Source organism: Juglans regia, chromosome 15, assembly GCF_001411555.2.
Source record: "Juglans regia cultivar Chandler chromosome 15, Walnut 2.0, whole genome shotgun sequence".
NCBI lineage: Eukaryota > Viridiplantae > Streptophyta > Magnoliopsida > Fagales > Juglandaceae > Juglans > Juglans regia.
In genome coordinates, this window is record NC_049915.1 from 10680914 (window position 1) to 10696037 (window position 15124).

General features: G+C 37.9%; 1 protein-coding gene across 1 annotated transcript; it reads left to right on the forward strand.

Annotated features, from left to right (window-relative positions):
• The first annotated feature begins 4585 nt into the window (after positions 1–4585).
• LOC109020478 lies at positions 4586–9233 on the forward strand. Its single transcript, XM_019002944.2, has 7 exons — positions 4586–4878; positions 5300–5339; positions 5619–5689; positions 6750–6844; positions 7446–7513; positions 8635–8745; positions 8885–9233. The coding sequence occupies exons 1-7, from the start codon at positions 4695–4697 to the stop codon at positions 9009–9011; spliced, it is 696 nt and encodes a 231-aa protein (XP_018858489.1). The 5' UTR covers positions 4586–4694; the 3' UTR covers positions 9012–9233.
• The last annotated feature ends 5891 nt before the right edge of the window (positions 9234–15124 follow it).

Here is a 15124-nt window from a genome sequence, read left to right on the forward strand (position 1 = left end):
GACAAGATATCAACTAGAATCACCCCCTTTGATGATAAGGATCAAGAAAAAAAAATCTCGAATTTTTTTTTTTTTTTTTCACGATTTTTTTTCTTTTTTACTTTTCTTTTCCTTTCTTTTCTTTTCTTTTCCTTTCACTTTTTTTTTCTTTTCTGATTTGATCACAATCAAGAATAAGCAGTTGAGAAAAACCCTAACAATAACTCAAAAACCCTTGGGCAAGTGATATACGGCAGCCCCTAGAACAAGAGATTTCAGCCAACACAAACCCTAGAACAATGAATTTCAGCAACCCTACTAACCACCACTATTTTTTTTTTTGTAATCAATCCTAGAACAATGACACCCTAGAATTAAATATGCAAGAAATAAAAGATAGAATAAGACCTGATTGGAAACCTTGCTCTGAATACCAAATGATATGAACCCGTGGGAATGAATTCCCTTGAACCCACAATCAATTTGAAAACTCCCCAAGAAAGCCAAAATCAAGTCAAGGATGGAGAATCTAGACCCGATGAGAACTCGTTTCAAGAACCTAGATTATATTAAAATCTAGACCCGTTGAAGAACCCGTCTCAAGAACCCAGATTACAAAGGAGGAACGCCACAAAGGTTGTGATTTACCTTTGATAAGTTCAAGAGTTCAATCAAGAACAAGAGGAGAAAACTCAACTCACAAATAAAATTCAATATTGTCTAACTCTCAAATGAGGCTACAAAGAGTTTTTAAAGCCAAACCTAATCAAAACCCTAGCCAAAATAATGCCCCTTTTACCCAAAATTACCCTTGATGAACAGTACCGGCTACAGTACGCGCGGCTACAGTAACCCCAACAGTAAATTGATGAAACCCTAGTTCCTAAAATGTAATTTTCCAAATAAGCCCTTGGCCAAAATACAAGGCCTTCCCAAAAACATAGTTCAAAAGAAATAAGACATGTGAGCCAAGCATCTTCAAGCCCACTTATTCTAAACTAATAAAATAAATCATTTAACCAAATTGGAAGCCTCCAATAACGATAGGCCGTATGTTTAAGTCATGTCTTCCACAGCTTGAATAAAGTGGATCAAAACTGGTTCTTCTTCTTTCAGACCCATCTTCAGTGTTGGGCTCTTGCTGGCTTCATCCCAGGTGGATTGCACCAATCCTTGCATTGCTTCCTTGATCTTCTTGGCCCTTGATCTTGTAATTGGCCAATCTGGAACTTGCAAAGGATCTTTAAGAGTAGGCCCACCTTGGTTCCTATCAGCCCTCTTGAACAAATCTGGTTAGCCATGTGGGAAGTGAAAGTGCTTATTCAAAAAGCAATGCTAAGGTGACCAAATTTGTGGGCCTTAATGGGCTTAAACTGAATGGGCCTAAATTTTGGGTTTTAAGAGAGTTTGAATTGCTATCAAGCCCAAATTCAAGGTTAACAAAGTTAACAATCAATTTTTCAAGGTTAACAAGGTTAGATGATGATGTTCTAACACAAATTTGAAGGATTAATAGCATGTGGAAGTAATTTAATCAAACGATTAATCACAATGCTAAAAACTGATTATTTAGGTTTTGGAGGTCAACTTTATGGTTTGGATAAAACCGTTTAGAATTTCGGTTTCCACCATGCTTTTGGGTTCTCAGTTGGATTCCAACCATATAGGATTTTACTAGGGTGGAAATCGTCTTTAGTTTGAAACAATTTGATTGGTTGGATGGAATAGGATTTTTGCTTAGGTGGCATGATTTCACACATTGATTCCTTCAAATCCATCAAATGTTCCTCATGGTGCCAAGTGTCTAATACTATTTACTATGTGTGGCTAAGATCTTGCCAAGTGTCCAAATAAAATTTTCTAATCTAATTTGTACATTCCACACTGTGATTTGAAAAGCACTGCACTGGCTCGTTTGTTTTTACAAAACTTCTCAACTAATCTCATCTAATCTCATCTAATCATTACAATTTTTTTAAATTTTTACACAAAATAAAATAAACAATTCAACTTTTTCAAATCCCAAAATAAAAATAATATTAAAAAAACATATGTTAATAATATTTTATTCAACTCTCAACTCATCTCAACTCATCTGCGAAAACAAACGAGACTGTGCGCTTACCGAGGTTATTATTCACTCTGGAAAAGTGAATAATAAACTTAGCACTGAAAAATCTTAAATATTCATATTAACTTACAGTAAAAATAAATTTCCGAAATTCAACCCTGAAGTGCCCCAAAAAGTAATTTCACAGTTTTGAACAAGCGTTTTGTCTAAAAATGTGAAAATGGATTTTGCACCATAAAATTTTAAATAATCAATTGAGTCTAATGGCGTAGACCATAACACATTTCGACGCTTATAACTATCTCAAATAATTAGAATCGTACTTCTAACATCACAGTGAGTTATAAAATTGACTATGTTGACAGACTAAAACTTATGAAATTGGTCGATTCGTGAAAACTTATGGAATTTTCACGAGGTTCCTAAAGCCAATAGAAATTTCACATTTTAATTTCTTGCGGGCTGTTACACACTAGGTGGCTCGGGACTCTTTTGGCCAAGTTGGGATGGTTTTGTGACTATGAGGCCGGGACGGGATGCTGAGACTGGGTCGAGTCAGATCCCAAGCTATGTGGGACTTTATCTGTTGTGAGCTCTTCGTGAGTTGCCATGCGTCATGATTGGCCGAGGAGAACACGGTGAGATTGATGGAAGAGGTCTCGTCGGCGTTATCTGTCATCAACAGTTGTTGGTGGCAGCGAGCGCCGGCTAGATCAGCCTTGGCTTCAGTCGCAAGTGCCTGTGGCAGCAAGTGCCAACCATGGTGCCAGGATGGTGTTGCTGCGGTGGTCAGGGACCACCTCTGCCTCAGCAAAAAACGCCAGTTGTCGAAATGGTGACCGTCGGCAGAAGTTGGGGTCTCACGACAGTTTTCCATAAGCTTTCCACAAATCACTTTGCACTAGATGCGGAGCCATTGACCGCCAAGGTTCCGCCGTATTGGTCGGTGACCTCACCTAAGACGGCAGAAGATGCCGGCAGTCCAAGTGGTGACCACCGTCTGCCGTGAGCTAGGGACTCATGACCGTCTACCGTGAACATGTTGTGTGGCCACGGGCAGCTATTTTCCCACCTCGGTGGTCGAGGATCTCTTCGGTGGATACAGACAACGCCAACGGGCCACAGGGTGGCCGCCGGCGCCCTTCCCCGATGATGACACAACTGGCCAAGCTTTGGTCCCGTGTGCAAGGAGAGGCGCATGCAGGGGAGTGCTGTTCATGACCCCCGTGGACGGGGGGCTATCATGGCTACCGTTAGAAATGGCCGGCAGTCCAAGTGAGATCGCCGACGGGTCAACTTAAGTGCACACTGCACACTTGGTCTGTGCCCACGTGCGCGTTCAGAGTGTATTTGACCCTCTCTCTTTTTGTTAGGGAGAAGAGAGAGTTTGGGTTCTCAGCCCTATACACTGCGTCCATGGAAAGCACTTAATCTCCTGGGCGAGAAAATGTTCATTTGCCCATTTTCTGCAGCACCGTTTTTAATAAAAATGAAAGCAGAAAGGTTTAGAACACTTATTTAGGAAACTTTAATATGCTCCATTTGATATTATTTAGCGTGTTGGGAAATCGTTCTTTTTCCACTTCTGGTTTAAAAATAACTCAAATCCCACAGACGGTACCACTGTTAATGCCTAAAAATAACATAACAGGTTGGAAGGGAGAAAGTTCCATTCCCGATCTGCTGAGGTTGTATGTGGCTAGATCGGTGTAGAGTGGAGCTCCCGGCAGTGGTCCGGTGTAGCTATACGATGTCGGTGCTTATATACATGATGGTGAGCAGTAAATAAATGCTGAAGAAATAAAGAGGCAGTGACATACAGATTTACGTGGTTCAGTGTAAAGCCTACGTCCACTAGATTTGGGGAGGGGAGGATTCACTATAATATACTTGTTTACAGTCTCTTATAGTCTCTTATTCTCATTGTACATTGGAGATCTGAGTTCTATCTTTTGGTGGAGATCCATCGCTGGAGTACCTGCCTTGAGGTTCAAGAAGATGAAGAAATCCAGCAGCCCCATTTGAAGTCGTTTGGCTCCTTTATTTTATCCGTTGTCCCTCTTTCTACGTGCTCCTAGGGAGTAATGAGAATTGGTAGCCTTCCTCTATGTATTTGACATTCTTTCCTCATTTTTGCTTTCTTCTCTTCCTTTTCATATTTTTTTAACTTTTTCCTGACACATTCTCTTCCCTTATCTCTTCTCATTCTCTTTTCATTTATCTTTTAGGAAGGGCCATTTGATGGGTTGAGCCTTTTTATTTGGACTTAATATTTTATCCCTTCCAATACTAATGCCACGTTTCAATCTTGTCGTTAAAATTAAGGGAAGTATATAATTGTTAGTTTTTGAAATTATGTATCAATTTTGTAAAAATTAAAAATTGAGGTCTCCGATTACAAAAATGCCCGAACCTGATAATTGATTTATTACTTTTGATAAAAAATCTTTTTAAAAAAAATTGGTCCAAGGTGTAAAGGAAGAAACAAAGATACTTACAATGGGGATGGCATATCTGTAAATCTACATTCATGTTTCGTGAAAGGCGAGAGGGAACAAACGGATAAGCTCCGTGCGAGTCTCAGAGAGTTGAGAAGCCTAGGCAACTACCCAGACAGAAAACGCGGGTCGTATGTTCTGTCGGTATGGTCATGCTATCCACCCCTGCGTACGTTAGCGCGAAGCCCTTAACCTGCCCTCCTTCCGTCGCCAGAGCCCAGAGGAAATTGCCTCGAATGAACTGCGCATTGTCACCCTCAAAACGGCGGGAGAGCAGGCGATTGATATCCATCTCCTTCGTCCTCTCCCACTTGTTCTCTGTCCCCAACTGTAAGCCTCACACTATTCTTTTTTGGTTGTCCAGAAAAGCAAGTCATGTAGTAGATAAAATAGCATAAGGTGGCGTTTGGACGTTTCTTCAAATTTAAATTTCTTTAGACTGCTTTTTCTTTGTAGACAAATGGACCGTCCAAAGACGGCATCTAATCTTTTGGTAGTCGTTGCAGCTGAGGGTATATAATATGAAGAGCTTTAGAATAACAAAGGGTAATATGAAGAACAAAAACGGCACACTCTTCTTACTTATAAATTAAATCTTATATAAAAAAGAGATCAGAGCAGGGAAAAAAAAAAAAACAAGTAGGAACTAGGCTTAATTGAGTGGTGTTTCCTGCATTTTCTTGGTAAGCATGCGGTTTTTGCATTGCATTATTGTTGTTGTTGGTTTTTATTCTGTTTTGTTTTCTGATAGATGCTATCGCGGGCAGCATTTTTGATAAATACGTGAAAAGGTAGTGACTATGGCATGGCTTCTTTTCCTCCTAATATTTGCTTGGTGAATCAATACTTGTGTGTATAAAGCAGTTCAGTTCTAGGGATTACTTCAACGTCGATGTCATCATTTCAGAACTTCAAAAGCTTGTGTCCTTGAAAGTTCTAGTACAATGATTCTTCATACAGAATGATCGAAGTCAATTTTGGTTTCGATCATTTTTTAAGTTCCGGGTTACAGTCTGATTTCATACAGAATGTATCCTTGTCGCTAATTCTTCTTCTGATACAATAACCAGGAAAAAACTAGACCCACTTGAGGTTTATGTGCCAGCTGTCATATTGACGCAATCACAGATCAAGGACTTAGGTATTTTTTTTAAAACTTTTTTTTGGCATCACCCTTTTGTTTGTATGGAGACTCATTGTTATCTGGTTTATGAATTTTATCCAGGGCCTTACTCTTGCATCTCTGGTGATGCTTTGACCATATTATAATATGAATAGAATATCATCTAACTACTAATTCTTAGTGTGTATTCTTTCTTTAGAATCTCATTCAAATTTTCTTCATTTTTTGTTTTGATGCATTCAAGTTTGATTTTCCATTTGTGGATTAATGTCTCTGTCTCTCAACTCTTGTGTGAGTGCTCATGTGTCTTGGTGCATGTCTTTACTTCTTTCTGCTTTGTTAGATATTATTCTTGCTCCATTTTTACTTCTCCTTTTGCAAATCAACTTTAAGCATTCTCCCTCTAGTGTTTGGCTTGTTGTGAAGCATTGCACAAGGGGGAAAAAATACAATTTGTACCCCCAACCCATCTTGCCTTTTTCTAATATACCACCCAAACTACCACTTTTGAGATACTGTGCCTTAAAATACCACTTATTCTCAAATAGCATCATCTATCAAATTATGACATTAAATCAGACAGAAAATGCAGCATGTCTGACATGTGGCACATTCAGAGGTAAAATGATGGAAATGAACTTAGAGCCTGAAAATATTTAAAAAGAAAGGGGGAGTGTGGATCTGCCCCCTCCTGGATTCATCCTCTCCTGGCATTGGGAGGGACTAAGCCAACCCCTCACTGGTATATCACAGAGAGGAGAGGGAGACCAGCCCCCAGGCTGATATGTTTACCTTCTTTCTAATTTATCTTAGGCCCTTTTTTCCTAAAAATAATACAATGTCATATTTGGAATTTCACATCCCAATACGACGCCATGAGTCATTTTCTGTCCAATTTAACAGCAAAATTGGATGGGGGTGTTATCTGACGATAAGTGGTAGCCTGAGGGTGCATTATCTCAAAAGTGAGATTTTGGGTACCATATTGAGGACTTGACAGTTTTGGAGTAGAAGTATCTTTTTGCCCAAACGGTATAAAGATGGTGTGATAATACTCATATATTTTCTCCTAGTACAGAGAAATCTCTAGAAGCTGAGCAACCCCAATATGCTGCTTGCCGATCCCTACTACGCTCTGGCCCTGCAGCATCCCTTCGTGTAAATATTCGAGCTGTAAGTTGAGACTTCCTAGAACCTCTGTGCTAGACTATGTTGAGAAACGTTTTTCTGACTTCACTAGATTGCTTGGCGCCTTTGCATTTCTTTATGGTAGTTTCTGACTAGATGACTGTCTTACTCTCACTAGAATGCGAGAAGGCTGCCTTAGAATTCTTCAACATATGCACCTCAAATATTACTCTTTGTAGTAAGTGTATGCACCTCATGTATTCTGGTACTTCAAAAATCATTCTCAGTTCTAACAGCCACGAGTCTTCGAACCAAAGTCCTGTGTGGGTGTTTAATTGCAATAATAGTCTTTAAGATTTTTCCATAGATAATCTGATCAGCCATTCTGATCTAGTGCTCAAGAAGTTCAGTTAACGAGCATTGCATTATGCTCGGGGACTATGTACTGCATGTTTTTAGTTTTCCTGCAATTCGTGTACATCAAACAGTGATACCTTTTGTTGGTCCTTATTGTTATCTGACTGTTCTTATCATCATTGGTTATGAGATGATATATCCTTTATCAATGCCCATGCTCTTCTATGTTTGCGTTAAGACAGTTCTTTTATACATCCTAGGCGCGTAGTAAATTTTGTTGGGACTGTAGGTGGCACAATATGCTTTGGACAAAGGCAATGGTAACAGTGCTTCCAACAGTGTTGATCAATGCCTCAGGTATATCACTTTCTTGATGAACATCGTTATGATTTTTAAGCAATTTATTTATGCAAAGGAGAGTAGGCATAGATTGTAGTTTATCCCTAATCATGCCCTGCAATCTGATATACATAACAGTGGAAAATACGGCCTGTCTACCTAGAAAATCAAAACACTTAACAATGTGGTGTTTTGGAGGTGAGACCCATTTTTCAGAAGTTGTAATCACTAGATTAACACCAAAGACCATTCTGGGGTACCGCGATATCCAACCCGTTGTTATAAAATCTTGTTCTGCTGGTCCAGGCAGTAAGCATTTAACTTCCATTTCACTCTTTCAGTTTTTCAAATAATAATATAAAATTTAATAAATAATCTCTTTCAAGATTGTTGGTGTTTTCTGTAACAGTAGTACTATAATCCCATTTTGGGGTTCATTGGAAGAACTGGCATGCCTTGGTCTTTCTAGTTCAAAAGTTACAGATGGTATCTTCAAATGTGATACTGCATGAAAGGAATTTTGTTTGTCAGGTTTTGGTTGCATAAGACTGAGATTTCACTAGCTTTTCCTTGTTTCTAAAATAGATGAAATTTGGGTGTCTCACTTTCTGATTGCAAGTTTCTCTCATTTGAAGGCGTAGTTTTGCCTAAATAGCTAGTATGGTTCTCTATGGAGATAAAATGCATGCAGGTTTTCAGCACTGCCCTAGTTAATATTTTTTGAATCAAACTCCCCCTGTCACTTTGAAGTTTAAATTCATTATCAAGCCTCTGAGCTGTGCTCAGTTAGGAGGGTACCCTAAAATAACTTATGCAGGATACAGATCAGGTGTGCATGTTAATGTACGTAAAAGAAAACACAGGCATACCTTTAGTATGTTGATGCACTTGATGATGAAATATTCTTAATTAGAAGATCCTTTTTTTCTCCTTTTCTCGGCCCATTGGAGACCCGATTGGACCTATGGCTCACCAGGGGAGACAGCCCTCTCCTTCTCTTGGTGACCGAGTTGCAAGGAGAATCTCTTTTTGAAAATATCTCAGCTAACAAACATGACCAATTCTGATTTTGTGATATCCACAAGTTTACAATTGTCATTGAACAAAACTCAAGTCTAGAGAAATCTCCACTTCTGCAGAGCGTTGGAGGAACTTGATTCCTTACTTCTGCGTGCATCAAGAAATGATCGAGAAGCCTCGGTTGAATCAATGAAGGGCAAGATTAATATGGCCCTTAATGCCCTGGACAGGTAAAATGCTTTGAGTAGATCATATATCGTCACTCAACACTGGCTTCTAGTATCTGTGCCACAATCTTCGTTTCAGTAGAATACTTCACAAATTGACATGTAAATAGCCAAGGAAGCTAAGGAGATTTCCATCTTTCAGCCTCCTCCAAACTGTACCTTCTGATGTGCTTCAGAAGGGGAAGGCTGTAGCTGATTCTTATATGATTACAGAAGATGAACGTGAAATTTTGGACCAAGAAATGCAGCAGTTGGAGTCAATTTTATGATATTTTTTCTCTTGAGGATTCAAATTTAGGAGATTCTGTACCATGAATCTCTCCCAATACATGCAGTAATCTCTTCACTGTTCTATGTATGATCACTTAAATTGACATCTATGTATTGGGTGCAACAGCCTTCCACATGATCTCTGGATCTTGGATAAGTAGAATTGTATGCTTGTAACACTGTCCCTCTCTAGGGTTAGAAATGAAGTAAATTTTGGAAGACATGGGGACCAGAATGTTACTAATCTTAAAATGTCTTCTTCTTAATAAAGCACTAGGTGTAAAAGATTCCATTACATAAAAATAAAACATACATTATTAAAATGAGTTTGTGGACGCACTTATTAAAAATTATTTAAACCTAACACTAATAAATTTATAAATTAAAATACCTATAAATAGTCTTGATCTCTGCCTCTTCTCCTTGAGTCAAGTGCTATATTGCATTTTCAAACCCCACTTTAATAGTTACTTGGGATAGTCACACATTAAAATAACAATGAGTTGAATACTTGGTAAAAACTCTCATATTGTAAACATATAAGAAAATAGGTTTCCATTCGTGCAATAATATTCAAAGTCACGTTCAATCTCATTAATATGTATACATTAATTTCTCTTGATTTCTCTCAAAGTCTCAGTCATGCATTAACATTCAATCACATTCGGTCGCATTTATCTCATTTATAATTTTACAGTTTTTCTTTTTTGCCTCATGGTCAATACATGTTAGCTTCGTGTATTAGAGTTAGCGACCACATTGCGATCTTAGATTGTAACACTCTAGAAAGTGTTACGGGAAAAAGCTTCCCAGAAGGATGCTTTTTTAGAGAAATAGTAGAAGGAAATCTAGAAAGGAAAGAAAGTCTAAACTTTTACTCAGATTTTTGCATAAAAATTATTAGGCACACAACAGCGCCTTACATAGCAGGAACCCTACAGTGAAAATAAAGGCAATGGGCCTTTAATAGAAGAAAACCTATAACATCTGGGTAGCCCAGTTGACAACAGATTACAAAAGAAAATAACTAAGGAAAATATTAAAATGACTCCATGCATAGTTCAGCCTAGGTATAGACTCCTTAAGCCCACGTTGTTGGCCCAGCCCAGGACTCCATTCAATCCTTCACTTCACTTCTAGTACGTTTGGGTGGTGAGAAGTGTTGAGAAATGTTGAAAATGTTTGTGAATAGTAGTGAAAAAGTAATGAAAAAGTAATAATAAAATATTGAATAATAGTAAAAAGTATGTGAAAAGTAATGAATAGTAAAAAAGTAGGTAAAAAGTAATAATAAAATAAAGAATAGTAGTGAGAGTACTTGAGGTACTCTCACTTGCCAAACACACACGCACACACGAACACTTCAATTCACTTCGGCACTTCAGTTCAATCACACGAGCCCTAACCCCCTTCTATTCAGTATTGTCTTCTCTTCTAATCTTGCCTAGCCACCGCCACTCTTGCACCTGGTCAACCCAACGCCTGCAGCTGTGTTACATAGATCTTCTCGGAACTAGTTTCTTTTCCTCTCCTCTTTGAAGGGTGAGGCTCTCTGCTTTGTCTTTGAAAAAGTGATGGGAACCAAGGTGGGCCTAGTTTTAAAGATATGTTGCATGTTCTAGATTGGCCAAATACAAGTTCAAGAGCTTAAATGATGAAGATTCAGCTTTGATTCATTTGATGAACTATGGAAAGGGCAACAACAAGACTTAAAGGCTTTGGGCACTTGAAGGCTTTCAACTTATTTAATTCATTTAAAGCACTTATTTTATTAGTTTCGAATAATTGGGTTTATTATGGGAAACACTTAAGGGGGTCTATGCAAGGGCATGTTGGGAAAGTTATTATTTTATTGAACTAGGGTTAGGGTTACTGTAGCCGAGTTACTGTAGCGCGGCACTGTTCATCCAGGGGCACTTTTGGAAGATGGGGGTTTATTTTGGCTAGGGTTTCATTAGGTTTTCCTTTAAATACTCTATGTAGCCTCATTCTAATCAGTTTATGAAGTTTATGAAATTTGATGAATTTATTCATTGTGAGTTGAGTTTATCTCCTCTTGTTCTTAATTGAACTTTTGAACTTATCAAAGGTAAATCACAACCTTTGTGGCGTTCCTCCTTTGTAATCTGGGTTCTTGAGACGGGTTCTTCAACGGGTCTAGATTTTCATATAATCTAGGTTCTTGAAACAAGTTCTCATCGGGTCTAGGTTCTCCATCCATTGACTTGATTTTGGCTTTCTTGGGGAGTTTTCAAATTGACTGTGGGTTCAAGGGATTCCTTTCCCGCGGGTTCATATCATTTGGTATTCAGAGCAAGGTTTCCAATCAGGTCTGATTCTATCTTTTATTTCTAGCATATTTAATTCTAGGACTTCATTGTTCTAGGATTGATTACAAAAAAAAAAAAAAAGTGGTGGCTGTCAGATTTCTTTACTATTGTTGGGGTTGCTGAAATTCATTGTTCTAGGGTTTGTGTTGGCTGAAATCTCTTGTTCTAGGGGTTGTCGTATATCACTTGCCCTTGGGTTTTTCAATTATTGTTAGGGTTTTCTCTACTGCTTATTCTTGGTTGTGATCAAATCAGTTGGTGAAAAGAAAAGAAAAGAAAGGAAAGGAAAAGAAAAGAAAAGAAAAGAAAAGAAAGGAAAAGAAAAGAAAAGAAAAGAAAATTCGAAAAAAAAAAAAAAAAAAAAACAGAGAGGAGAAGAAGAGGAAAAGAGAAGGTGGCGTATTCATCGTTGCTACATAGTTACAACAAAGAGAAAGAAAGTATTTGTTGATTGAGTTTTTATCATCATAGGAGCTAAATACATCTTTCTAGTTGGTATCTTGTTTTATAATTACTGATTCCCTCGTATAAATTCCTTGAGTCTCGTGTCATTTGTTTCATTCCTTGTTTCTTTGATCTATATTACTGGTTGGAATAATACAAGGTTGTATTGTCTTGATTTAGTTCAACTAGTTCTTAAAGAACTTGAGCGGGAAAACTATTGAGGTAAAAGGCAAGAGGATGTGAGACTATTATCGGGAAAAAGCCATTAAGAGTGAAACACGAGTGGAGTGCCATTATTCGAGTGTAAACACGTAAGGGAGTGTGTGAGGTTTTTCACTAACATTCTTTTTGTGCAGCATATTATGATGTCTCATAGAAGTGACTCATCAAAAGGTGTGGAAGAGAACTCATCCTTTATGTTGCAAGCCATGCAACAACAGTTTGAGCGGTTGAACTTGGTGTTAGGTGAAGTGAGGGATAGTATGGATAATCAAGAAGCTGTGATTAGAAATCTGCAAGGTGGAAGAAATAGGAGGCGACGTGAGTCTAGTGTTAAAAATTGGCATGAGAAAGAAGAGATTGGTGATGCTCTAGTTACTAGGCGTGCGCTCAATACACAAATTAAGATGGATGATATAGAGCAGCAGAGTGAGAATATTTTTCATACTAGATGCCACATCAACAACAAGGTATGTAGTATGATCATTGATTTGAGGAGTTGTATTAATTTGGCTAGCACTACTTTAGTTGAGAAATTGAATTTACGTACCTTGAAACACCCTAGACCGTACATGTTGCAGTGGTTGAGTGATTGTGGGGAGGTTAGGGTAAATAAGCAAGTGCTAGTTTCTTTTTCAATTGGGAAATACCAGGATATGGTGCTTTGTGATGTAGTGCCTATGCATGCTAGTCATATTTTGTTGGGGAAGCCATGGCAGTATGATAGGAAGGTGATCCATGATGGGTTAAGGAACATGTACAGTTTTGAAAAAGATGGAAAAACAATCAAACTTGCTCCTTTAACTCCAACACAGGTCCATGGGGATCAATTGAAGCTGAAATGTGAGGTTGCTCAAAACAGAAAGAGTGAAAATGAGAGTGATAAAAAAAGAATGAGTAAAAGTGAGAGTGATCAAAAAAGAAAAAGTGAAAAGGAGATTGAGCAAACAAGGAAGAGTGAAAGTGAGAATGAGCTGAAAAGCAAGAGTGAAGGTGAGAGTGAAAGTGAAAGTGAGATTGAGCTGAAAAGCAAGAGTGAATGTGAGATTGAGAAGAAAAGAAATAGTGAGACCGAAATGGAGAAAGAGAGAAAAATGAGAGAGAAAAAAGAAGAGGGTGAGACTAAGACCTCAAGCAAAAGAGAGAATGAGTTGAAAAATAATTATGAGGTCGAGAGTACAAAAAAAGATGAAGAAAAAGAGAGTGACAGAAAAAAAGAGAGTGAAAAGAAAAAAGAGTGTGAAAGGGAAAAAGAGAGTGAAAAAGAAAAAGAGAGTGGAAAGAAAAGAGAGTGTGAAGAAAGTGAGAGAAAAACAAAGAGAAAAGTGAGTTTTTATGCTAAGGCGAGTCTTAATCCTAACGAACTTGACGTATGTTTGCCTAGTATTGTTGTCTCTTTGTTGCAGGGATATGAGGTCGTGTTTCCAAGTGGTGTATTTAGTGGATTGCCATCTATTTGGGAGATAGGGCACTACATTGATTTTGTGCCAGATGTGACAATTCCTAACCGACCTTTCTTGGAAAAACATGAGTCATTGACACACTTAAAGGGACAAGGTAAGTTGTTGACTAGAATGCTTACTAAGCGGGATGATTGTATTGAGACTTTTCCTCATGTATTCAAATACACACAAGGTATGAAAAATTTTGTAGTTGATGCTTTAGCAAGAAGGTATGTCCTTGTCTTCATTTTGGATGCAAAATTATTGAGACTTGAATATGATAAGGAATTGCATGCTAATGATGATGACTTGGCTAGTGTGTATGGAACATGTGAGAAAGCATCTTTTAGTAAGTTCTATAAACTTGATTGGTACTTGTTTAGAATGAATAGATTTTGTGTGTCTACTAGTTTTATGCGTATGTTGCTTGTTTGTGATGGACATGCTGGTTTGTTGGGTAATCTTGGTGTAAGGAAAACGTTTGTTGTGTTGTATGAATGTTTGTGGGAATATCATTTGCCATTCAAAGACGTGTTGCACGAACGTTTGTGGAAGTATCATTTGTCATTCATTAATGTATTGCATGAACATTTGTGGGAGTATCATTTGTCATACATTGACGTGTTGCATGAACGTTTGAGGGAGTATCATTTGTGTTTCATTGAGTTTGCATATAATTGTAGTGGTCATTCTGGTGAATATAAGATTTCAGACTTGTTGCATGAACGTTTGCTGGAGTATCATTTGCCATTCATTGAGTGTGCATATTGGAGTGGTCATTTTGGTTCGAGGAAGACTTTAGATGTGTTTCATGAACATTTGTTGGAGTATTGTTTGTCATTCATTGAGTTTACATATAATTGGAGTGTTCATGCTACTACTAAATTTTCACCAATTGAAATTGTTTATAGACTTAATCCATTTCCTATTTTAGATTTAAAGTCTTCACCAGTTGATGATAGGAGTAGCTTGGATGGACTATTCCAAATTCTTGAACAAATTAATGATAATGCTTATGAAATTAATGATAATGTTACTAACATTTTTCCCTTTGATCCAGGTGGAGATTCGAGGTCGAATCCTTTTGAGGAGAGGGGGAATGATGGGAACCAAGGTGGGCCTAGTTTTAAAGATATGTTGCATGTTCTAGATTGGCCAAATACAAGTTCAAGAGCTTAAATGATGAAGATTCAGCTTTGATTCATTTGATGAACTATGGAAAGGGCAACAACAAGACTTAAAGGCTTTGGGCACTTGAAGGCTTTCAACTTATTTAATTCATTTAAAGCACTTATTTTATTAGTTTCGAATAATTGGGTTTATTATGGGAAACACTTAAGGGGGTCTATGCAAGGGCATGTTGGGAAAGTTATTATTTTATTAAATTAGGGTTAGGGTTACTGTAGCCGAGTTACTGTAGCGCGGCACTGTTCATCCAGGGGCACTTTTGGAAGATGGGGGTTTATTTTGGCTAGGGTTTCATTAGGTTTTCCTTTAAATACTCTATGTAGCCTCATTCTAATCGGATAATGAAGTTTATGAAATTTGATGAATTTATTCATTGTGAGTTGAGTTTTACTCCTCTTGTTCTTAATTGAACTTTTGAACTTATCAAAGGTAAATCACAACTTTTGTGGCGTTCCTCCTTTGTAATCTGGGTTCTTGAGACGGGTTCTT